Source organism: Callorhinus ursinus, unplaced genomic scaffold, assembly GCF_003265705.2.
Source record: "Callorhinus ursinus isolate GAN/ISIS: 27379988/994484 unplaced genomic scaffold, GSC_fseal_2.0 scaffold106, whole genome shotgun sequence".
Classification (NCBI taxonomy): domain Eukaryota; kingdom Metazoa; phylum Chordata; class Mammalia; order Carnivora; family Otariidae; genus Callorhinus; species Callorhinus ursinus.
The window spans coordinates 1,308,761-1,333,316 of NW_027397168.1; the positions used below are offsets into that span (position 1 = coordinate 1,308,761).

Genomic DNA, 24,556 nt, shown 5'->3' on the forward strand with positions numbered 1-24,556 from the left:
GGTGGGAGGTGAGTGTGTGTGAGAGACAGTGTGAGCTGCCAGAGATGTGGGAGGTGAGTGTGTGAGAGAGAAAGTGTGAGATGTCCGGAGCATGTTGGTGTGAGTGTGTGACTGCCGTATGTGTGTCTGTCCTGTGAGGTATCTGAGTGTGAGAGAGGGCGCTGGGTATTTGGTGTGTGTGAGACATGGGGAAAGGGGGCACAACTACAGTGTGAGAGACCAGGATGTGTTTGCGTAGTGGTAAAAAGAAAACCGCAGGCCCAATTTGGCACCATTTAGGTCAAGTCCTCAGATAGGCAGTTAATACCCATCCTTTTTTTTTTTTTAATATTTTATTTATTTGACAGAGAGACACAGTGAGAGAGGGAACACAAGCAGGGGGAGGGTCAGAGGGAGAAGCAGGCTCCCCGCGGAGCAGGGAGCCCGATGCGGGGCTCGATCCCAGGACCCCGGGACCATGACCTGAGCCGAAGGCAGACGCTTAACGACTGAGCCACCCGGGCGCCCCAATACCCGTCCTAATTGCAGTTTCAACCTACCCCAGAAATGGAGTTTTAACTGACCAGTCAAGAATTTTCTGGATGGCACCAAGGAGGTAACATGTCACATGGGCCTTCTCCATTCCCCCAAAGGAAGCTGAGGTAATCTGCATGAGACCCCTTACCTTCCCACTAAGGGAAAGTAACTTTGCCTGAAACAGTCCTTTCCTTTCTTTTGCTAATAACTTCTTGCCCCACCCTCCTAAAAATGTCTGATTCGTACAGCTCCTTGGAGTTCCTCTCTCCTTGCAGGATGGGAGGTAGCCCTGTGCTTGAATTGATGAACAGAACCAATTAGATCTTTAGATTTTCCTCGGTTGAATTTTGTTCTTGAACAGTATCTATGTGAGACAAAAATCCAGGTGTCTTTGAAAGTGTCCCTTGAGAATGTGTGTGTTTTTGTGTGTGAATGTGGAGTGTGAGAGACCATCGTGTTTGCGTGAGGGAGAGGAAAGCTAGTGACGTGGTTGTGTGTGAGACCAGAGGAAGCAGGACAGAGACCATGTGAACTGCACATTGTCCCCTGAAGGCTTGCAGATAGAGCCTCTTTTAGGTTGGGGAGTGTGCTTGCATGGGCAAGGCAGAGCTGAGGGCACCGTGAGCCATGTTATGTGTGAGAGAATAAGATTGCGGGGGGGTGTTTGTATACGGGCCTCCGAGACCATGGTGTGTGTGACTGCCTATGATGTGGCTTCCTTTGGGTGCTTGGGATTATGTCCTCTGTAGTCGGCTCAGTCAGTTCAGTGCCCCAAGAGTCGGGCACTGAACTGACTGAGCCCCCCAGGCGCCCCCTTGTATTTTTTCTGTTTTTTTAAGATTTTATTTATTTATTTGACAGAGAGAGTCGGAAGTCGGTGAGATCTCGTGTCAGTGTTTGCGTGACCGGCTGTGTGCTTGTAGCTGGCCCAGAGTGACTGGTGTGTATGGGGAGACTACTTGGAAGATTGATAGCACTAGCTTCTTGATGTGTGTTGATTTGGGGTATTGTGTGCTGCTGAGGTAAGAATCCTAGAGTAGAGTTCCCTGCTCCCAGTTCAAGAATTCCAGTAAAAAGCAGTAGGTGGGGGGGACTGACTAGAGCCCCCAACTGGAGCAGGAGATACCTTCAGTTTTGGGTGACAAAAAGGAAGGGAAACCAAGGGACTGAAGACAGAGGTGAGACTGAAGGTGGCCGAATCGGATGCTAAATTATCCCATTGCCCATTGTTGCAGCGTGAGAGGCAGGCGAGGCCTATGGGGATTTGGGTGGAGAATGATAACTCTGGCTTCTGATGCATTGAGGAGTCAGATTTTCAAATTGTAGACTGTGTCAAAGCATGAAGCAGAGATGCAGGAAGGGAAAGAGCCACCTTTACCTATAAAAATAAGACCAAGAACAGGAAGGCAACTTTTAGGAAAAAGATTAAATTTAGGAACTCAGGCATAAGAGAAACAGAATTATAAGTTACAGTCTTCAGTGGCCATAGGTTGCCTAGTGTCTTCCAGTTATTTGGGCAGTGGAATTAAGGAAAGCTGGGAGGACGAAGGAGAAGACAGAATTTGTAAGCTGATGATTCTGGGAGTGCAGAGCAGGCCTCGTCTCACCCCCTTTCTCCCTCCCTGCCTGTCCCCTAGGGTACTGCTGTTCTCCAAGAGAAGCCAGGAAGGAGCGGTGGAAATGACTGTTGAACTAGTGAAAGCCATATCCCAGGTTAGTTACTTCCATTCTCATCCGTGAAAGGCAGTCTTACTCTTTAGGACTTAGTAATGCTTCTTTTCTTTTGAAAATTCCCTGATTAACAACGGTCTTGACGGGCCTGGTGCCCACTTTTCCCAGAGCACACTAACTTAAACTGCCTGATGGGTAAGTAAAACTGAGTATGATGAGGCATAGAGCCTCCTCTGAGTCCCCTCTTGCCACTTCATATTTAATTCAGTATTGATGCCTGGGAAAAGATCTGGTTTCTGTTATGTGGAATAGAGGTGTCTTGCAACCAGTGAGTTGGGTTCCAAGTAAAATGTGCATTGGCTGGCCCTCTCCTATTTTTAGAATGCTTTAGGAATCATCCTTCTGGCTGAATTTTGTTCAAATCTCTAATTTTATCCTTAAGTTCTTAAATGTTTTTCTTTGTTTACCTTAAAAACCTTATTCTAGTTAATTTTTGCAAATTTAAAAAATTTAAATAGGTGATATATATGGTATGAAATTTAAGACATAAACCTCCCTTTTTTTTAATTGTTATGTTAATCACCATATATTACATCATTAGTTTTTGATGCAGTGTTCCATGATTCATTGTTTGTTCATAACACCCAGTGCACCATGCAAAACGTGCCCTCCTCAATACCCATCACCAGGCTAACCCATCCCCCCACCCCCCTACCCTCTAGAACCCTCAGTTTTTCAGAGTCCATCATCTCTCATGATAAACCTCCCTTTTGCCTTCCAGTTCTTAGGAGACATATATCATCCAGGGTATTCTATTCATACACAGATAGATCTTTCCCTTCACAGCTTATGTTTTTCTGGGTCCTGTTTAAGAAATCCTTGTCTACCCCAGGATCTGTAGATACCCAGTTTTCTTCTAAAAGATTTGTTTTACCCCTTATAATTTTCTGATAAGTTTATTTTGGTGATTTTTTTCTGTGAAGATAAGGTTCAAAGTTACATTAAATTTATACGTTAAACTTAATTTACATTAAATTGTTACATTAAATGTTTAGGGGTTCATTTTTCTCCCACTTGCCTCTCTAGTTGACTGAGTGGCATTTGTTGAATAATTCATCTCTTTCTTAACTGATTTGGAATGCTCCCTGCATCTTACACTTGATTCTGTTGCTGGACTACATTCAGTTTTGGGTTTTTTTGTGTTTTTTTAAGGTATTTATTTATTTATTTATTTGAGAGAGAGAGAGAGAGAGAGAGAGAGCACTCGAGAGCAAGCAAGGAGAGGAACAGAGGGAGAGGGACAAAGAGACTCCTCGCTGTGCGTGGAGCCCAACTAAGGGCTTGATCCCACGACCCCAAGATCAAGACCTAAGCTGAAATCAAGTTTTGGGGGCTCAACCGACTGAGCCACCCAGGTGCCCTAGATTACATTCAGTTTTACTTGTATTTCTGTGTTTTTTAAAAAAATAATATTTATTTATTTGTTTGTTTGAGAGAGAGAGTGCATGAGCAGGTGGGGGGGAGGTGCAGAGGGAGAGAGAGAATCTTAAGTAGACTACATACAGAGCAGGGAGCTGGATGCAGGCAGGGCTTGATCTCAGGATGCTGAGATCATGACCTGAGCCAAAATCCAGAGTCGGGCACTGAACTGACTGAGCGACCCAGGCGCCCCCTTGTGTGTGTGTTTTTTTTTTTAAGATTTTATTTATTTATTTGACAGAGAGAGACACAGCGAGAGAGGGAACACAAGCAGGGGGAGTGGGAGAGGGAGAAGCCGGCCTCCCGCGGAGCAGGGAGCCTGATGCAGGGCTCGATCCCAGGACCCTGGGATCATGACCTGAGCTGAAGGCAGACGCTAAATGACTGAGCCACCCAGGTGCCTCTTGTATTTGTTTTTAATCTTATAATTTTAAAGTATACCTTTTGTGAAAGGAACCGTGAATATAAAGGGAGACCTTAATTTTCCAGATGAGAAGTTCTCCATTCCAGATTTTTTTCCAAGTGGAAAACATGCTTTCGTTATATGGATGGGAGTCAAATGTCCACTTACTAATATTTAATTATACATTTTATATTAAAATCACATTAAATTAATTTTAAAACATTGCCCTGCCCCCATCTCCCACTATCAGAGTTAATGAAATATTCAAAAAGAAAAATGGATTTGGGCATCTGTGTCTTTCTAAGCATTGGGAACACTTTATGAATCATCTAACATAATTTTCCAGATATAGAACTTTTAGAGTTTGGGGTGTATGATGTTACTGTACACACAATTTGCATACTGTTAAGATTTTTTTTGTGCTTCATTTGTCCTATAGGAAAAGTTGGGTATCTCTACAACGTTACCACTTTATGTCTTAGTTGTTGTGATAGTTAACTTCATGTTCCTGAATAAAATGTTTGGAACACTATTTCTTAATTATTTTCATTTTATTTTTATTTTTTTTTAAAGATTTTGTTTATTTATTTGACAGAGAGAGACACAGTGAGAGAAGGAACACAAGCAGGGAGAGTGGGAGAGGGAGAAGCAGGCCTCCCGCCGAGCAAGGAGCCCGATGTGGGGCTCGATCCCAGGATCCTGGGATCATGACCTGAGCCGAAGGCAGATGCTTAACAACTGAGCCACCCAGGCGCCCCAATTATTTTCATTTTAGATATTACCTATTAACCTGCTACTAGAGATAATAAAGATTCTGTTCAGTAATAACCCCAAACACACATACACTTTCCTTTTTTATCAACCTTCCAACATTATTTTATTATTTTATTACTATTATTTTTTAAGATTTTATTTATTTATTTGACAGAGAGAGACACAGCGAGAGAGGGAACACAAGCAGGGGGAGTGGGAGAGGGAGAAGCAGGCTTCCCGCGGAGCAGGGAGCCTGATGTGGGGCTCGATCCCAGGACCCTGGGATCATGGCCTGAGCCAAAGGCAGATGCCCAACGACTGAGCCGCCCAGGCGCCCCCCAACATTATTTTATTACTGTTTCAGTTTTGTTCTGTTTAGGGTAGCTTGGTGACTTTCACCAATTTTGGAAAATTTTCAACCACCGTCTTTTCAAACATTAGCTCAGGCCCTTTCTCTCCTAAAATTACAATTCCATAAAAGGCTAGGTCTTTTTTACTCTGTATATTTTACTTCTGCTCTCATTCTCTTAAGTTCTCTAATCTACTGTTAAATCCATCATTGAATCTTAGCTTCCATTTTTAGTTTTAGAATGTGTTTGATTGTTTTATGTAATTCCCTGTTTTCTAAGTCCACCATTTATTTATCCAGTCATTTATTTGTATTAGCATGGATTCATGCATATTTATTTTATATAGTCAGTTACCAATGTGATTGGTATACAAGGCACTGAGCATGAAGATTTTTCTTTTCGATGGAAATAAACAAATCTGAATATGAAAAATGCCCATAATATTTTAAAAAATTTCTTACAACCTGCTGGGGATTATAACTGGACGTTTATTTTTCTCTTAACACATTTCTTTTTTAAGATTTTATTTATTTATTTGACAGAGAGAGACACAGCGAGAGAGGGAATACAAGCAGTGGGAGAGGGAGAGAGAGAAGCAGGCCTCCCACTGAGCAGGGAGCCCGATGCGGGGCTGGATCCCAGGACCTGGGATCATGACCTGAGCTGAAGGCAGATGCTTAATGACTGAGCCACCCGGGCGCCCCAACACATTTAATTCTTTAAGAAACTAAAAATTAGGGGCACCTGGGTGGCGCAGTTGGTTAAGCATCCAACTCTTGCTTTTGGCTGAGGTCATGATCTCAGGATAGTGAGACCGAGCCCTGCACTGGGCTCTGCCCTCACTGTGGAATCTGCTTAAGACTCTAAGACTCTCTCTCTCTCCCTCCCTCTTCCTTTACCCCCTCCCCATGCTTGCTCACTCACTTGCTCACTCTCTAAAATAAATAAATCTTTATTTTTTTAAAAGATTTTATTTATTAGAGAGAGAGAGAGTGTGCGGGCAGGGGGAGTGGCAGGCAGAGGGAGAAGTAGACTCCTACTGAGCAAGGAGCCTGACGCAGGACTCGATTCCAGGACCCTGGGATCACGACCCAAGCCGAAGGCAGACGCTCATCCGACTGAGCCATCCAGGCATCCCTAAAAAGATACTTAAAAAATAAACTAAAAATTTTATTCGATTTCATTTTGATATTATCATAAGTATATAGGTTTGTTGTACTCAGACTCAATATACAGATTGAATGTGTTGTAGTCTTAATGCTAGGTGCTTTTTCATATTATTACCCAGTTTACTCTGGTATGGCATGTCATGCTAGTTCTTAATGGCATAGCATGAGAAAATTACATTCTAGTTATATTCATTATTTTTATTGTGTAAGAAAAAATAAAATCAGCCCCGTCAGTTCAGTGCCCCTTCCCTTCTGAAACACTAGGATCTCATAGAGTACCATTTGCAAAACAATCAATTTAGATAATGTTTTTTGTTTTTAAAGGTTCAACCACAGGTATAAGTCATTCCTTGAGGCTCTTATTTACTGCCCTGTGGCCACCTGTCCATATTTCCACATGCCAAGAAATAGGTTAGCATCCTTGCATACAGTGCAGTTTAACACTTCAGTAGCTACTGTTTTAGGTGAGAGCTTCATATTACAATGGTTTAATATTTTTTCTCCTCCAAGGGCTATTGTTCGCATAATGTAGAAACAACTTAAAGCTTCAACTTGGAGTTATGCATGAAAATGAGCATTGGTTGATCAAGAGTGTATTTGTGTCATTTCAGGACTTGGTGACATTCAAGGATGTGGCAATAGACTTTTCCCAGGAGGAATGGGAATGGCTGAACCCTGCTCAGAGGAATTTGTACAAGAATATGATGTTGGAGAACTATCAGAACCTGGTATCACTGGGTAAGAATATTTTCTCCTCTGCATAATTTAGAATTACATTAGTGACTCTTTACATTTTTATTTATTATTAAAACTTTTTAAAAAAGATTTTATGTATTTGAGAGAGAAACAGTGATAGAGAGAGCACAAGTGGGGTGGAGGGGCAGAGGGAGAGGGAGAAGCAGACTCCCTGCTGAGCTGAGAGCCTGACTCAGGGGCTCGATCCCGGGACCGGGAGATCATGAGCCGAAGGCAGATGCCCCACCATCTGAGCCACCCAGGTGCCCCAAAAAGATGTTTTTCATGCATGAATGAACAATACATGCACAATGCTTCTCTGAGAAGCCCCTTTTATCCTGCTTGTGGTTCACTGAGCTTCTTGAAAAAAAATATGTCTTTCATCAAATTTGTATAATTTTTGGCTTTATTTCTTCAAATAATTTTTTCTGCTGTTTCTCTTGGTATTTCAATTACAAGTATATTAGAACCTTTGATATTACGCCCTAGGTAACTGAATATCTGTTCATTATTTAAAATCTTTTTTCTTTGTATGTCAGATTAGATAATTTCTATTGAACTAACTTCAAATTTACTTACTCTTTTTGTGTCTTCTTCAATGTCTTGTTAAGCCAATGTAGTGAATTTTTTAAAAAGATTTATTTATTTATTTGAGAGAGCAAGCATGAGTGGGAGGGGACAGGGAGAGAGAATCTCAAGTAGACCCTGCACTGAGCATGGAGCCTGACACTGAGTTAGAGATAGGACCTGAGCCAAAACCAAGAGTTGGGTGCTTAACCTGATTGCACCACCGAGACACCCCAATGTAGTGAATTTTTACATTTCAGATACTATATTTTTCAATTCTAAACTTTCCACTTGGTTCTTTTTTTATAATTTCTCTTTCTCTGCTGAGACATTCTAAGCATATTTTCCTTTACATTTTTGGGTATGGATGGGTACCTCAGCAGTTTTTTTGTTTTGTTTTGTTTTTTAACTGATTTTATTTATTTATTTGATAGAGAGAGACACAGTGAGAGAGGGAACACCAGCAGGGGGAGTGGGAGAGGGAGAAGCAGGCTTCCCGCTGAGCAGGGAGCCCGATGCGGGGCTTGATCCCAGGACCCTGGGATCATGAGCAGAGCCAAAGGCAGATGCTTAACGACTGAGCCATCCAGGCGTCCCTATAATAGCAGTTTTTAAATCCTGGTCTACTAATTCCAACATCTGTGTTATCACTGGTTAGCTCCTCATTAATTGCTTATTTTTCTGAGTGTGTTTCACTTTTTCCTCTTTCTACTTAGGTGTAATAATTTTGGATTTTATCTCAGACACTATAAATAATACATTGTAGAGGCTGTAGATTCTGTTATATTCCTCTGAAGAGTTTTTTTTTTTTTTTTAAAGATTTTATTTATTTATTTATTCATGAGAGAGAGAGAGAGAGAGACAGAGGGAGAAGCAGGCTCCCAAGGAGCAGGGAGCCCGATGCGGGACTCGATCCCAGGACCCTGGGACCATGACCTGAGCCGAAAGCAGTCACTTAACCATCTGAGCCACCCAGGCGCCCCTGAAGAGTTTTTTTTATTTTTTTATTTTTATTATTATGTTATGTTAATCACCATACATTGCATCATTAGTTTTTGGTGTAGTGATCCATGATTCATTGTTTGTGTATCACACCCCGTGCTCTATGCAGAACGTACCCTCTTTAATACCCATCACCAGGCTAACCCATCCCCCCACCCCCTCCCCTCTAGAACCCTCAGTGTGTTTTTCAAAGTCCATCGTCTCTCATGGTTCGTCTCCCCCTCCGATTTCCCTCCCTTCATTCTTCCCCTCCTATCTTTTTTTTTTTTTAAACATATAATGTATTTTTTGTTTCAGAGGTACAGATCTGTGATTCAACAGTCTTGCACAATTCACAGCACTCACCATAGCACATACCCTCCCCAGTGTCTGTCACCCAGCCACCCCATCCCTCCCACCCCCCACCACTCCAGCAACCCTCAGTTTGTTTCCTGAGATTAAGGATTCCTCATATCAGTGAGGTCATATGATACATGTCTTTCTCTGATTGACTTACTTCGCTCAGCCTAATACCCTCTAGTTCCATCCACGTCATTGCAAATGGCAAGATTTCATTCCTTTTGATGGCTGCATCATATTCCATTGTATATATATACCACATTGTTTTATTTTTTTAAGCAGGCAGTTAACTTGATTCAAAGTCCAGACTCTGTCTCTAGGGGCTCTTTACAATACATCACTTACTGGCTGTCTGATGATCCTCTGAAAATGCTGGGCAGAATTTCTGCCCTGAGTCCTTTAGAAAATTGTTTAACTTTCATAAAGTTGACTGTTGGCAGTTCCGCTAGACTATGCCAGAAGCTTTATGTAATCTGTCTCTAAAATGTGTTTTACCCTTTGATCTAATCATTCATGTTATGTCATTCCATCAGTATTAAGGAACTGATTTATAGTTCTGAAATACCCAAAACATGGGCAATTTTCATGTCTTTTTTTTTTTTTTTTTTTTTTTGTATGCAGGTCTTTGCATCTCTAAGCCATATGTGATCTCCTTATTGGAGCAAGGGAAAGAGCCTTGGGAGATGAAGACAGAGATGACAAGAAGCCCATTCCCAGGTGAGTGTGGGAGAACCAGATGGGGAATCCTTTCTAGATAATGGCTCAGCTATTTTCAAAGGTGATACTTTCTCCTTTCTTATGCTATTTAGAAGCTCTTCTCAAGCCTTCCAAGCCTGAGGAGAAAATTGAAACTTTAGTATGTAGTATAGGCTCCCCAAATGTCTAGATATCTCTTCTGTCTAATAGTTAACTCAATTTGCAAAAATCTCTATCCAGCTTTTTCCCATCCCTTCTTTCCTTTTGCCATATAGACTTATATAAGCTTCTCTGTTTCTTAAATCTTCACTCCTAAATTGGGTGCTGCTTGAAAATTATAATCTGTCCTGCTGCTTATATCTTTCTTTGCTTTCCTGTTGCAAATAGGAAAGACCCAGACCTTACCAGCCCCTGTGTAACCAGCTCCATCCTACTTCTCTTACCTTATCCTCTATGATTTTTTAGCTTTTTCACTCTACTTTAGTACAGAGTTTTCTAAACTATGTGAGGTACCCAGGTATTCAAGTGTGTTAAAGGTATGTGAACATACGGAATCTCTAAGCCTTGAGAGACCAGGTGCGGCCAGAGGCAGTCTGAGTTCTAAGTTTGGTTGCTTCTGGATCACAAGCAGTATCATTCTTTTGCTTCTGTTTGCCTTGCAGATGTTGACGAGTGCCTGACAGTGCAGTTGAGAGCACTGCTTTTACCCATTGGTCACCTTTTCTGAACTCACCAAGCTCTTTACTGATTCAGGCTTGTGCACTTCCTGTTTTCTCTTCCCAGAATGCCCTTCTCTTGGCTCTCTGTCCATGCCTGACTCCTGTCGGCTTTGGCCAGCAAACCCTGAGACGGAGAATGAAAAGACACCTTAGTAGGAGAAAGGGGAGGGCCTGGGCATCGGATGCTCTAGTGGCGGAAGGTCCTGAGCCAGACTCTGCCTCCACCTTTATTGTGAATGTTATCAATACAACAAGGGAATAAGAAAAACAAGAAGGAATGTGAAGCTGTAATAATCAGGACAGTGGTATAGGGAGTATCGTGTGAATAGAACAAGTTGTGCTCATGACCGGCATGTAGACAGGGAGTGCATGGGGTATGTGACCTCCAAAGATAAATGTTTCTCCTAAGTCAAGCATTCACTCCCTGGATGAGTGCATTGAGCTGCAGTGAGAATCTGTTTTCAGTCCAGAAACCTTAAAGGGGGCCCAGTTTTCTGGACACTCCTTCTTTGCTTTTCAACTAGTTTCATCCAGGGAGGCGTGTGTTTATTAAATCGTATCTAGCTAGGCACTGTGAATTCCCACAGACTGTCAGGCCAGAGCTCAAAAATCATCTCATCAGAGGCCTTCCCTAACCACCTTCTGTAATGAATATTCCCTTATTCCAACCCAATTACTTTCTTTCAAGCCACTGTTTATTTTCTTTGTAACACTCAGGAAAGCCTGTAATTAACCTGTTTATGGTTTACATGCTATTTTCTGCCTCCCCCACTGAACTGAATGTTCACAAAGACAAGGGAATGTTGAAATCATACATGATAATTGTGCCTTTATGAAATTCTTTCACTTCCATAACAGTATTGGATCTTTACATTTTGAGATGATTTGGATCCTAGATTTCCAGGATCCTCCAATTAGCCAAATATTGGAAGAGAAATTAGCCCTGCTTAGACATGCTTTATACTTTGGTTGTGTAGGAATCTACCACCTGCCTTAAATAGGGAAATAGAGGAACTTTCCTGATAAGAAGTAGTAATTGGCCTTGTGAAGAATAGGAAGGTAGAAGGAAGGGGGATGAAGCCTATAAATTTGGTGGGATATTGAGTCACAGTATAGATTCAACTATTATTAAGTAAGTAAGATATCTTAGCATCTGTGTTGAGAAAGGCCAAAAAGATAAGGGACAACCATGGTTTCCCGTGGGAGGTTGTAGTGTTGAAGACTATCTTCATGGGAGGAATCCATGATGTACCCAGTTTTCTGTTTTTCTGTCCAGTATTTCTCCCCTCAGTCGTCTATGTAAGAAAAACTATAGGTGACTGGTTCATTGAACTCTCATGGCCTCCATTCTAGAATTACTGAAGCCTGAGTGTTAGGAAGGAAAGAAGCAGCAGGAAGGGGTAGGAAGCTTGTTAACACTTTTGAGTCCTTCCTCACTGCTTTAGTAGATTTGATCTCTTTCATCTCTGAACTTTTATACTAGTTTTACTTTTTACAACATGGGCTCTCACTTGATATTCCATATTTTCTTCTCAATTACTTTCATTGTTGGTCTTACCTTTCTAATCACTTTCTATACTCCTCAAGAACAACTGGTCTCTTATTTATTTTTTTCCTTTAAATTTTTACAACTGGTCTTTTATTACATTAGTGTCCCTAATGCTTGACACATAGTAGAAAACTGTTTTAGGGAGTATTGGATTAGTCAGTAATTTACTATTACTAATTTACTATTACTAAGATAGGAAAGGAAAGCACTTTCTCTTTTGCCCTTTCTTGATACCAACCTTTTCCCTGAAGTTTTCTGTTAGTATCATCTCTTCAATACAAATTTCTTTATGTATTTATTGAGAACTTATATATGCCTGAGTTTCTGTGATAACATGTTAAGTGACTTAGTAGTAGTGTTTAAAGCATATTATTCTTTCCCTGAAGCTTATATTCTAGCTCAGAAGGCAAGAAAGGTATTTTAAGTGGCAGTAAAAAGAACTTCATAATAGTAATACACACCTACATATCATTATGAAACTAGTTTATTCAAAAAGACTTACGGCAAAACCCCATTAAGATGTGGGCTGGGAAGTGACACTCTTCGTAGGCTGGTAAGAATGAGAAGATGAATGGAAAAATGCCTTACAATGCAACCTGAAGTTCAGGGATCTCTGAGAAATGAAGAGTTTGCTGTTTTGAAATATGTAGCAATGGTACATACAAACACTATTTTCTGGTTATGAAAAGATTAGTCTAGGAGTTTACCTAAACCCCAAGGGAAGTCATGAAGCATAAGGTATTTGTGGTTGCTGAGAATCTGTAGAGATTTTTGATCAGCAGTAATTATGTGATGATATTGGTATTTAAACAACATTAACCTACCTGTATATGCAAGTCAACTAGAAGTGGAAGGAATAGAGGAATGGTGTTTAATTTATAGTCTGTTATGTTAATGCAGGATAAAATAAAAAAATATTATTATTGGGTGCCGTGGTGGCTCAGATGGTTAAACGTCTGCCTTCGGCTCAGGTCATGATCCCAGGGTGCTGAGATCGTGTCCCACATTGGGCTCCCTGCTCAGCAGGAACCCTGCTTCTCCCTCTGCCTCTCTCTCTCTCTTATGAATAAATAAATAAAATCTTCAAAAAATATATATTATTGGGGTGCCTGGGTGGCTCAGTTGGTTAAGCGACTGCCTTCGGCTCAGGTCATGATCCTGGGGTCCTGGGATCGAGTCCCACATCGGGCTCCCTGCTCAGCAGGGAGTCTGCTTCTCCCTCTGACCCTCTTCCCTCTCGTGCTCTCTATCTCTCTCATTCTCTCTCTCTCAAATAAATAAATAAAATCTTTAAAAAAAAATAAAAAATATATATTATTATTGTAGCCTACTTCTCTAGGACCTCATTATTCTACATTTAATTCTCTTAATCACCTTCTCCATGTTTCCCTGAGCTCTGAAATCAGCTTGCATATTTTTCAGTTGATGTTGTGGTGCATAATAGACTTTGTGGGATTCCCTATTTTTGAATCATCTTGTCCACATTAAATATTTCCTTTGTTATATCCGATGGTAAAGGAACACTTGATTTTTGTTATCTTTCAGATTTGGGACCTATATATGAGACACAAGAATTATCTCTGAAGCACTTCATGTATGATGATGTGTTAATGGAGAGGATTGCAGACTATGGACTTGAGTTTTCCACTTACAGAGAAAATTGGAAATGTGAAGATCTTTTTGAGAGGGAGTTGGTAAGTCAAGAGGCATTTATCAGGCAAGAAGTAACCACTCATAAGAAAACCCTTACTAAGGAAATAGATCACAACTATAACAAATCTGGGAAATTTGTCCATCTAGACAATATAGAAGAAAATGTTTATAATCACAAGTCAGGTAAAAAAAGCTTTTCCCAAAATTCCATGGTAGTAAAACACAAGAAAGTCTATGCAGGAAAGAAACTTTTTAAATGTCATGAATGTGAGAAAACCTTTACCCACAGCTCCTCCCTTACTGTTCATCAGAGAATTCATACTGGTGAAAAACCATATGAATGTAAAGAATGTGGGAAAGCCTTTAACCAGAGTCAGCACCTTGTTCAACATCACAGAATACATACTGGAGAGAAGCTCTTTGAATGTAAAGAATGTAGGAAAGCCTTCAGCCAAAATGTGCACCTTATTCAACATCAAAGAATTCATACTGGAGAAAAACCATATAAGTGTATGGAATGTAGAAAAGCCTTCAGCCAACCTGCCCACCTTGCTCAGCACCAGAGAATTCATACTGGGGAGAAGCCCTATGTATGTAAGGAATGTGGGAAAGCCTTCAGTGATGGCTCATCCTTTGCCCGACATCAGAGATGTCACACTGACAAAAGACCCTATGAATGTATTGAATGTGAGAAAGCCTTCAGGCAGAACACATCCCTTATTCGTCACTGGAGGTATTATCATACTGGAGAGAAACCTTTTGATTGCATCGATTGTGGGAAAGCTTTCAGTGATCACATAGGCCTTATTCAGCATAGGAGAATTCATACTGGAGAGAAACCATATAAATGTAAAGTGTGTGGGAAAACCTTCAGTTATGGCTCATCCCTTACCGTCCATCAGAGAATTCACACAGGAGAGAAACCTTATGAATGTGTTGTCTGTGGGAAGGCCTTCAGCCATCATGCTTCACTCACACAACATCAAAGAGTGCATTCTGGAGAGAAACCTTATGAATGCAAGGAATGTGGGAAAGCCTTTAGACAGAGTATACACCTTGCTATTCATTTGAGAATTCATACTGGTGAAAAACCCTACAAATGTAAAGAATGTGGAAAAGCTTTTAGCATCAGTTCACAGCTGGCTACTCATCAGAGAATTCATACTGGAGAGAAACCTTATGAATGTAAGGAATGTGGTAAAGCTTTCAACCAGAGGGCACACCTTGCCCAACATCATAAAATTCATACAGGAGAGAAACCTTATGAATGTAATGAATGTGGTAAAGCCTTCAGCCAGACTACCCGCCTTATTCAACATCAGAGAGTTCATACTGGAGAGAAACCTTATAAATGTAGCGAATGTGGAAAGGCTTTTAGCGATAGCTCATCCCGTTCTCAGCATCGGAGACTCCATACCGGCCAAAGGCCCTATGAATGTGTTGAATGTGAGAAGGCATTTAGAACAAAATCATCCCTTATTTGTCATCAAAGATGTCATACTGGGGAGAAACCTTATGAATGTAGTGTGTGTGGTAAAGCCTTTAGCCATCGTCAATCCCTTACAGTTCATCAAAGAATTCATTCTGGAGAAAAACCTTATGAATGTCAGGAATGTGGGAAAACCTTTAGCCAGATTGGACACCTTAATCTACATAGAAGAATTCACACTGGAGAGAGATCTTATGAATGTAAAGAATGTGGAAAAGTCTTCAGACAAAGTGCACACCTTACTCATCATCAGAAAGTTCATGCTGCAGAGTCATCTCAGGCATTTAGCTCTTCCTCACCCCATGTGTCGTCAAGCCCCATGGATATATCTGCTAGATATTTTTGGAATTCGTCCACTTCTTTCAGTTCTCATTGTCCTGCTCCAAAACACAGTCATCTCACCTGGACTGTTCCAGTATAAAAACTGGTCTTACGTCCTGTTTTATTTCCTTCAAGTTCGTTCTTCACACTACTGCCATGGTGGTCTTTCAAGCGTGTAAATGTAACGGAATTACTCTCTTAAAACCCCGGTTATGAAAATTTAAACTATTTGATGCCTATAAAGTGCTTAGCAATAGTGCCTGACCCAGACTAAGTGCTTGGTGAATGTTACGTCAGTATCATTCAGAATCTGTTTAAAGAGTGAACTCTGAAAAGCAGTATATCAGGACTAGGAGATTATAATAATTTTGGAACTGAAACTACATCTTAAGGTGGATGATGAAGATTAGCACGTGTAGTATTTTTAAGTTTGACATCAGAGTAACTTAGTGGCTTTCTCATGACTCCAAGGCTGTATGCCTTTGTAGGTGCAGAAATTTAGTGTAAACCTGGTACGTAGAATACGTTTTAGGAAGTGCCTAGAGCTCTGGATAAGACTGAAACAAAAGAATTAGAATTTACCCAGGAATGTAAGACTATAGTTAAGGCAAAAAAAAAAATTCCTTAATATTTAAAACTGAAGCAATAGAGAACTTAAAGAGTCTAGCCATATTTTCAGACACCTGGGTTCACAGATTAATTCTAAGCTTTCAGGGAACCACTAATTAAACTGTTATAGAGTATAGAAAAAAAATAAGACATAATACTATAAAGTATTTGGAATACTTCTTTCATGAGGCTAATTCAGTTCTGATATCAACCCCCCCCAAAATGAAATGATAGATTAATTTACTTATGGTTCTATATAGAAAGGAAATTATTAATCTCTACTGAAAGAGAACAGAGGTTCTGAGTAAATGGAGATCCATACATGTTTCTAGATAGAAGTTTCAATACTGTAAAGATGTCTACATTTACTCAGTTCCAGTCATGATAACTGTAGGATATTTTTACATTGACAGTTTTGTTCTGAAAATCACATAGAGTGGTAAGTAGGCAAGCATCATTGGAAATTTTTGGAAAAGATCTTACACCCATGAATTTGGTGGATTGCAAAAGTAATATTTTTTTAAGTGTCTGTTTATTTTTAAGTAATCTCTATAGCCAATGTGGGGCTTGAACTCAACCCCAAGATCAAGAGTCACACGCTCCTCTGACTGCACCTGGCAGGAGCCCCACTGAAATGGTATTTTTGATATATCACTGGGGGAGATGGATTATTTAAATGGTGTTTGACAGTTATCCAACTGGAAGTAAAGTCAGAGCCACATTTTACTCCTTACAGAGAAGTTCCCTGAATATGGATTAAAGATGTTAATAGGAAACACAAAATTCTAGAAGAGAATATAGAATATTTCTATCCCTTTGAGTTTAGGAAGACTTGGTAAACTGGGCACAGAGTCTAGAAGCCATGAAGAGAGAGTGACAGGAAGGAGCATGTAAAAGATTTAGACCTTGTGCATGGTATAAGGCACTATGCAAAGTTAAAAGGCACATGACAGGCTGGGAGATATTTTAAACATATACATATTATGAAGGATATAGCCCTTCTAAAAAGTGCTGTTGAAAAGCAGCAAGGAGGGGCGCCTGGGTGGCTCAGTCGTTGAGCTTCTGCCTTCGGCTCAGGTCATGATCCCAGGGTCTTGGGATCGAGCCCTGCATCGGGCTCCCTGCTCAGCGGGGAGCCTGCTTCTCCCTCTCCCACTCCCCCTGCTTGTGTTCCCTCTCTGGCTGTGTCTCTCTCTGTCAAAAAAATAAATAAACTCTTAAAAAAAAAAAAAAGAAAAGCAGCAAGGATAAGATACAGTCTAAAAAGCACACCAACAAGCAATCTTCACAGATGCAGAACATGAAATTGTCAAATAAAATAGAGGAAGTTCCTAAGTGCAGTAATGATCGGATAAATTGAAATTTTAAAAAGCCCTTGCCACCAACATAAGTCACAAATTTTATGGATAATAGCCAGTACTGTTACAGATGTGAGAAATATATTTTTATACATTGGGAGGATAAATTGGTTAAAAGCCATTTTAGAAGCTAATGTGTTACCTGTCAACATTTTAAATGTAACCACTTTGCTGCGATTCTAAATCTAGGAATTTATCTTCTTGAAAAGCACAAGTGTAGAAATATAGATGCATAAGCACATTTATTATAGAATTGCAAGAAATTTGGAGCAGCTTAAATGTCTAGCACTAGTAAACTAGTTAATCAGTTAAATTACAGAAAATTCAGTAGATTACACAGTCACTGAAAAGAATGAGGTAGATTTTCATACAGAAAGAAATCTTATAATTTACTAACAGGGTATAATTTCCACAATTATAATATAATTGTATGGTTATAAATACCAAAAATTTATGAAGTTAAAATTATGAAAATAATACATATCAGATATGTGTTTTTGTCTACAATACAGATCGAAACCATGCACACAGAAGTGCACATAGACTTTTCCCCTGGGCTGCTGTGGCGTCATTCAGTGAGGTTTTGTTTGTGTTGCCAGTTGTACCTTGTTCACTTCAATCCAATCAGAAACTCTCCTTGGGATGCAGGAGGAAGTTGTAAATGAGTCCTCCTTTGGCCACAACTTAAGGATACTGCCTGTGATCCTGCTGCTTTGCTCGCTAGAGCTGACCTGTTGAATATTCTTTCCAAGTTATATCCTACTAGTATCTTGTTTTCATTTCAAAATCAGATTAAGTTCTTTTGCCGTCAACCAAAGAAACCTAACCAATACAGAAGTTGGTGTCCTTGGATGGATTTCAGGCAAAACATCCTGAGAAAAGTGGGTTATTATAAAGATTGGTTATTGGATGAAATGGAGCAAAGGATTATAAGGCTCCTATTCAGATTTTGTGCCATGCAAGTAACATGCTTTGATAGCAACAGTAAAACAGCTAATCAGCTGTGGTTGAGATCATTTTTAGACCAATCAAAAGGACAAGAAATGCCAGTCCAAGGGGTTTGTATGATGCTTGTTCATAATGGAATTGGAAAATATAAAGCAGAAGCAATAATGACTTTCTAAAAATTTTTGCTTTAAACCATGGACTAGAACACCAGCCATTTTTGTAACATAGTTAAAAGACTTCCTTGTAACTCTATGATCGCTAAATATCAAAGAATGAGCTACAATGCCAAGTGAATTCACAGTTTTGGCAGATTTCTTAAGTAAATTATTTGACATTAAGGGACATTAGCTATCCTGGTTATTGGAATGATGATTTGTGGGAGAATTTGGGGATTTTAAAACTCTTAAGCCCATAAGAAATCTTAAGCAACCATACCAACTAATTATCCTTTGCCTGAGATAGCTGTGGATGAAGACTAAAGGTTAGCCTATTTCCCTTTTAGCTCACCAACACTGTGGCTTCATTGATATAAAAGAGAAAGAAAGAAAATCTGATTCTAAAGTGGCCTAGAGGTTGATATAAGAAAAGAGGTTAGGGGAGGGTTGAGAGACTCCCCAAAGTATCAACATTTATATCAGAATCTAGAAAATGGCTGGAAAAATGGGTTTTCATAGTGCTTGACCTCAGATACTAGAACAAAATTTTGAACTGGGCTGAATTTTATGGTACACACACAGGGTATTACGTATTTGATGTGCTAATTTGTGCAGTTGATTGCTTTTCTCAGAATTTTCTGGGTAGATGATTGCAAATCTCATAAGTCCCGACTGAAACTAAACGATATTTAAAGTACAGAAATGACCTTACCTGATACACAGGAAGGAACTGGAAATTTGGGATGCTGAACTTGCTTTCTCATGTCTTGAGTTTCTCACTTACCTTGTCATTAGACTCCCTGAGACAGGGCCAAAATGCCTTTCCTTGAAGCTGTGCCATGAGGAAAGCATCACTATCTTTAGGGAGTACCTTAAGATGTCTGGCATGCTGGGACAGGGCACTGCTCTTACAAAGGGATTTCTGATCTCTAGGAAGTGTAGCAGCCCAGGGAATGCTGAGCCCTAGCAGCAATTCACCAGAAGCAAAGCCGTTGATTTAGTGGTGCACTTGGGCAGGCTCATTCTGGCTTATAAGAGCTAATTTTTATATTTTTAGAAATTTTGTGAACTGGTTGTTAAAAGGTGTATACGTATGTGTGTTTATATATGTGTGTGTAGAAATACACACATGTAAATACATGTTTACACTGGGTAATATATAACATGTATGTATTGTATACATATGTTTATAGGTTATAGCCTAAATTTTTACTATAACCAATAAGTTATATTAAAAAAGACAATAGTTTAGAACCTGAGTTTTGAGCATTTATTTACCATATTTATGATTAACATTTGTAGGGGGGACATACCACAACTCTGCATTCAGTGACATGTTGGTAATTTTATCAAGTATGATGGGAGTATTTAACAGCATACACTACAAATCAAGGCTGGTTGACTTTAAAAGTTGACAGAGAAAATGTTAATAATTCAGGTTAAGCTTAAAAATGTGTCATGGCTGTACATTTTGAACTGCACAAAAAGGAGAGGAAATATTCTTCCCGTATTCAAAAGCTATTAGCCAAGAGCTCAGTCCTGTCATTGACATAACAAGCGAAGTTCTGTTCTATGTCCTCATCTTGTTTCGCTTTGATCTTACTCTTCAATGTAAATGAAAATATCAACCAACATTGTCAGAATTATACCCATTTGTCAGTTTTAAGCATACATTGGTAAAAGTCAACAAAGGCATTCTAAGAGAATCAATTGCTATACAGAATTGACAATCCAAGAATATTGTCTTTTGCTATCATTTGTAGATGTGTGCTACCCATCTGTATAATTACAATAAACTTATTTCACATAGTATACACACACTTCTTTCCCTTGGGAAGCTTCATGTCCAACTTTACCAGCATACCACTGATGGTCTGACAGATAGCTGACTGTGATTACTAGCAAGCCTACAAATGAGATCAATAGTCAACCACTGAAAGTTCACTTTGTTATTTGTCTAAAAACACTTCATGTGTGGTCACAGAAGCCTCAGTCCAGTTATCACCCATGCTAGATACTGCCTGTTTCCAGATCTGGGTGTATGGACAGGAGGCTGGGTGCTCCTGAGGAAAACCTTCCTATAACCCACTGTGACGTTTACTCCTAGGATTCCCAAAAGAATTGCAGCCATTTGCCAAGGTAAGTGCACGCTAAGGAAAAGGAAATAGCCAGCATTTTGGGAAGAATTCTAGGTTACAAGGACGTGTACTGCAGTCATTCCGGAGGATTATGGGGCAGTTGTTGCCCTGGTCCAGCTCAGAGTAGGCCCTGCGAGATCCTGTGCCAGTCATTGGCCTTTTTGCTTTAAGATCCATTTTCTGCCTTATCCCCTGCTCTACAATCTACTGTATGTGTTTAAGCTCTGCAGGTGATGTTTCCCAGAGTCCTTTGACAACTGGTTTTCTGTCTGATTTACTAAGTAGGAGGCACTAGCAATACCCCAGAAGGTGAGAAGCCAGGGTATTTCTCACTTGCTCTGCTTTAGGTGGTGACTATGGTAATAGCTGTATCACCTCTGTTCTACCTCGCTCCACTCACCCCTTATTATGGTCCCACCTCCTGCTAGGGACGTCCCTAGGGATCTGTCTAGTGGCCCTGGTTCGCGGCTGTGATAATATCCCCTCCACTCTTTTGGCCTTCAAGCTGCAGGGTTGGTAACTGCTCTTTTGTAACTGATCTGAGCTGCCTCCCTGTTCTTCCTCTCACCTCTCCCAACACCTTTTTATATTAGTTCCCTGTGTTATATTTCCTCTACTGAACCCCATGGTGTGTGTGTTTCCTGACTGAAACCTGGTAGACAAACTCAACTAGTTATTCCTACTTGGTTTGGTAAAATTCACACTAACCTAAATCAAGTCCCAAGACAACACTGGGAACTGCCACCTTAGTGAGTGTGCCCAGTGGTTGGGGGCATATTGAAGAGTAAGTTGCTACTCCTTGCCGCTCCCCCCCTCCGTCACTAAGAAATAGATACACTAAGTACACTATAAAGAGTAATATTTCAGCATAGGGTTTCAGACAAAGCACACTCACCAGTTTACTCAGCATAACAGTTTTTAGTTAGAGGCTATTATGTGGGACAAATTTGAATTGCATACCATGTGTAGATGAATCCGAATATTGTGCTTTTTAATGCGTACAACAAGCAAGAGGTATGCTCTGTATCACTTTATTTAGCCTATTTTTGCCTAAATATTTTGCTTTTTTCTGTAACATGACTACTCTTAGGCAGAAATGTGCAAGATAACCTCAAGCCCCCCAAAAGTTTGAAACACTGAGGGGGGAGCAGAAAGAGGAATGTTCTTCCTGAAAAAAATGACTCCTTTGCACCACCACTGTCTTCTGTTTCCACTTTAGCAAGTAAAATGAATCTTCACTGTGTTACATTTTATGTATTAACTATTTTTTGCTCTCAATATTTTTTTACTGTTGTAAACTTGTGTTCATTGTTAGTTGAAGATTTTATTTATTCATTGTTAGTTGATCTATTTTTCTATCTGCAAAAACTGAGTCCTTAGGGTTGGGATGTAAAAGCATCATTTTTATATTAAATGTAGTGGAAGTCTTTTTTTTTTCATTTTGTTTAAATGAAATTTCACTTAGGGGCACTTTTATCAGGAATGGATTAAAAATGGATTAAAAATCCTAAAGAAAGGATAGGTGTATGCTGAAGGACTCACATTAAAACTTTTGGTTCTTTATCTCATGTTTTCTGGGTTCTGGTGATGTGGAGGTTTGTTTTTAGCACCAAATGGAAGAATTCTTCCATTAGGGCAAACGGTAATGGTATCATTAAATCAGAAGTTGAATGCCACTTGGCCATTTTAAGCTCTTGTCATTAGGAGAGCAGATTTTTTTAAAAAGGGAAAAAATATAGTGGTTGGTTTTATAAAGTTAAAAAGGTGGGGATGGGGTGGGGGTTGCTCTATAACAGTTACTGGAAAGACATTATGGTTGGGGCATTTCCTTGTACTAATTGCCATGTATAATGTCCCATGTTCAAAATTGTTAGTTTCTCTCTCCCAATTCTGAGTTATGCTTGTGTAAATGTTTTAGTCCTGGGAGGAAGTCTTCCAATCAGGAACAACAATGGGTGCAGTGAAGGTCAGATGACCTCTATCTGTTCCATATGTCTCATGCCACTAGAGGGATAAAAAAGCCACAGTGATTGATCCTGACAGGCAAGAATAAATAGAATATTGGGGCTTGGGAGGATTATGGACGGCCCCCTTCCTTGAACTATCATGCACAATGGTAAACGGAAGTGGAAATGGAAGACACTTGCAATACCACCCAGGCCACTGATGGTTTGGGTCAGGTTATCCCTAACTGAGGCGTTGGCCAAGACTAGGAGAAGTATGGCATTATATAAAGTAGAAGAGAAGTCCTACACACCAATTATAACCCCAAGGCCAGTTTCAGAAGGAAAAAGGACAGGTTATATTCTCTGCCCATGGTTTTCTTTTCGCTAGTTCATAGTTAGGCTCCCTCCCCAGCCAGTGCCATTTTACTAAATCAAAGTCTTTTAATTAAAATGGTTTAGATTCGGTTCTATGTCAGTGAGGGCTTTACCACTTTATTTTTAATGGGAAATATTTACACACAGATGTTAAGTGTAAAATTTCATGAGTTTTTAAAAGCTAGTACAGTAAAACGTACTCACTTCAGGTGTAGAATTCTTTTTTTTTTTTTTTAACTTTTATTTATTTGACAGAGACACAGCGAGAGAGGGAACACAGCAGGGGGAGTGGGAGAGGGAGAAGCAGGCCTCCCGCCGAGCAGGGAGCCCGATGTGGGGCTCGATCCCATGACCTGAGCCGAAGGCAGACGCTTAACGACTGAGCCACCCAGGCGCCCCTAGGTGTAGAATTCTAATTTTGACAAATTCATACAGTCCTGTAACTACTACGACCAAGATATAGAAGACCTTTGCAGTGCGTCTCCTCCTCCTGCCCCCGGTCCCTGGCTACCACTCCTCTCTTTTCTGTCTTCAATGGTATTACAAAATGCCAAATAATGTAACGGCGTGTAGCCTCTCGGGTCTGTGATGGTGAGCGTAACAACAGCATTGCGCCCCGGCTGTTAAGTGAGGTTATTCATTGGGCGGAACGAGGTTTTCAGCTGCAGGGATCCAGAAGGCTCTGGACGGCTCTGATAAGACTGGCCCTAAACACATAAATGAATAAAAACATCAGTTAACTCAGATAAGGATGAAGGTTATGCAGCAGATTTTTCAAAGGTCACGAGGTGAGTGGCATTTGTGACTGCGAGTCTGGGCAGCGATCTGTGAGAGTGACAGGTGGGAACTAGCCCCGACGAGAGTTTGGGGGAAGGCCGCTCAGGTGCAGGACCCACAGGCGCAGGGGGAGTGGCATCTGGCGGACGGGTGTCGGGGAGCGGGGGAGGCGCGAGCGTCCAGGGGCACGGGGACCCGCCTGGGCTCAAAGGTGCGCAGCGAATCGGACGCGAAGGCACGCTGTGCTCACACACCCCCAGCAGAATCACACTCTGGACACCGGCAAGGTCCAGCGCTGCCCTTCGCCGCGCGCGCGCCTGCACTCGGTCGGCGGGGACACCCGTGGGACGCCCCCCCGAGGAGCGCGCCACCGGCCGCATCCCAGCGCCAGCCTCGTCAGCCCTGCGGCCCCGCCCCTCGCCGTCAGCGCCCGCCCCGCCATGGAACCGCGCCTGCGCGAACCCGAAGCCGGCGCCGACTCCCAGAAGCCCGTGGGGCGCTGTCTGTCCGTCGGGAGGCCTGTACTTCCGGACAGGCTCGGGCCGGGCGTCGATGGCCACCCGGAGGCCGCGGTCCCGAAGAGCTGGAAGCGGCCGACCGGGAGGGGAGACGATGGACTCTGTGTAGGCCCAGGGAGGGACCGCGCCTTGCGGCCTGCGCTCCGCTCAGTCCCGCCGCCGTCCTGGCCGGGACTACGCTTCCCAGGGGGCGTTGCGGTGGCCGCACACGCCCACTTCCGGCGGCGGCGCGCGGCCGGGGTTCGTGCGGCCGGCCGGGTCGGGGGCTCGGCGGCCGTGGTGGGCGCGGGGCGCGGGGCGCGGGGCGGGACGTGGCGGACG

At 41.4% G+C, this 24,556-nt stretch overlaps 1 protein-coding gene across 2 annotated transcripts in view; it reads left to right on the forward strand.

Annotated features, from left to right (window-relative positions):
• The first annotated feature begins 358 nt into the window (after positions 1 to 358).
• The window catches only part of ZFP28 (ZFP28 zinc finger protein), a 45,185-nt gene continuing 20,987 nt past the window's right edge, over positions 359 to 24,556 (forward strand). The window contains exons 1-5 of one of the 2 annotated variants that reach the window (XM_025848792.2): positions 359 to 595; positions 2,154 to 2,229; positions 6,953 to 7,079; positions 9,606 to 9,701; positions 13,494 to 19,789. In XM_025848792.2, the coding sequence (XP_025704577.1) occupies positions 582 to 595; positions 2,154 to 2,229; positions 6,953 to 7,079; positions 9,606 to 9,701; positions 13,494 to 15,511 (2,331 nt within the window). In that variant the 5' untranslated portion in view covers positions 359 to 581 and the 3' untranslated portion in view covers positions 15,512 to 19,789. Of the gene's footprint in view, positions 642 to 2,153; positions 2,230 to 6,952; positions 7,080 to 9,605; positions 9,702 to 13,493; positions 19,790 to 24,556 lie in introns of those variants that run through there. The other variant, XM_073889354.1, reaches the window with a different exon arrangement.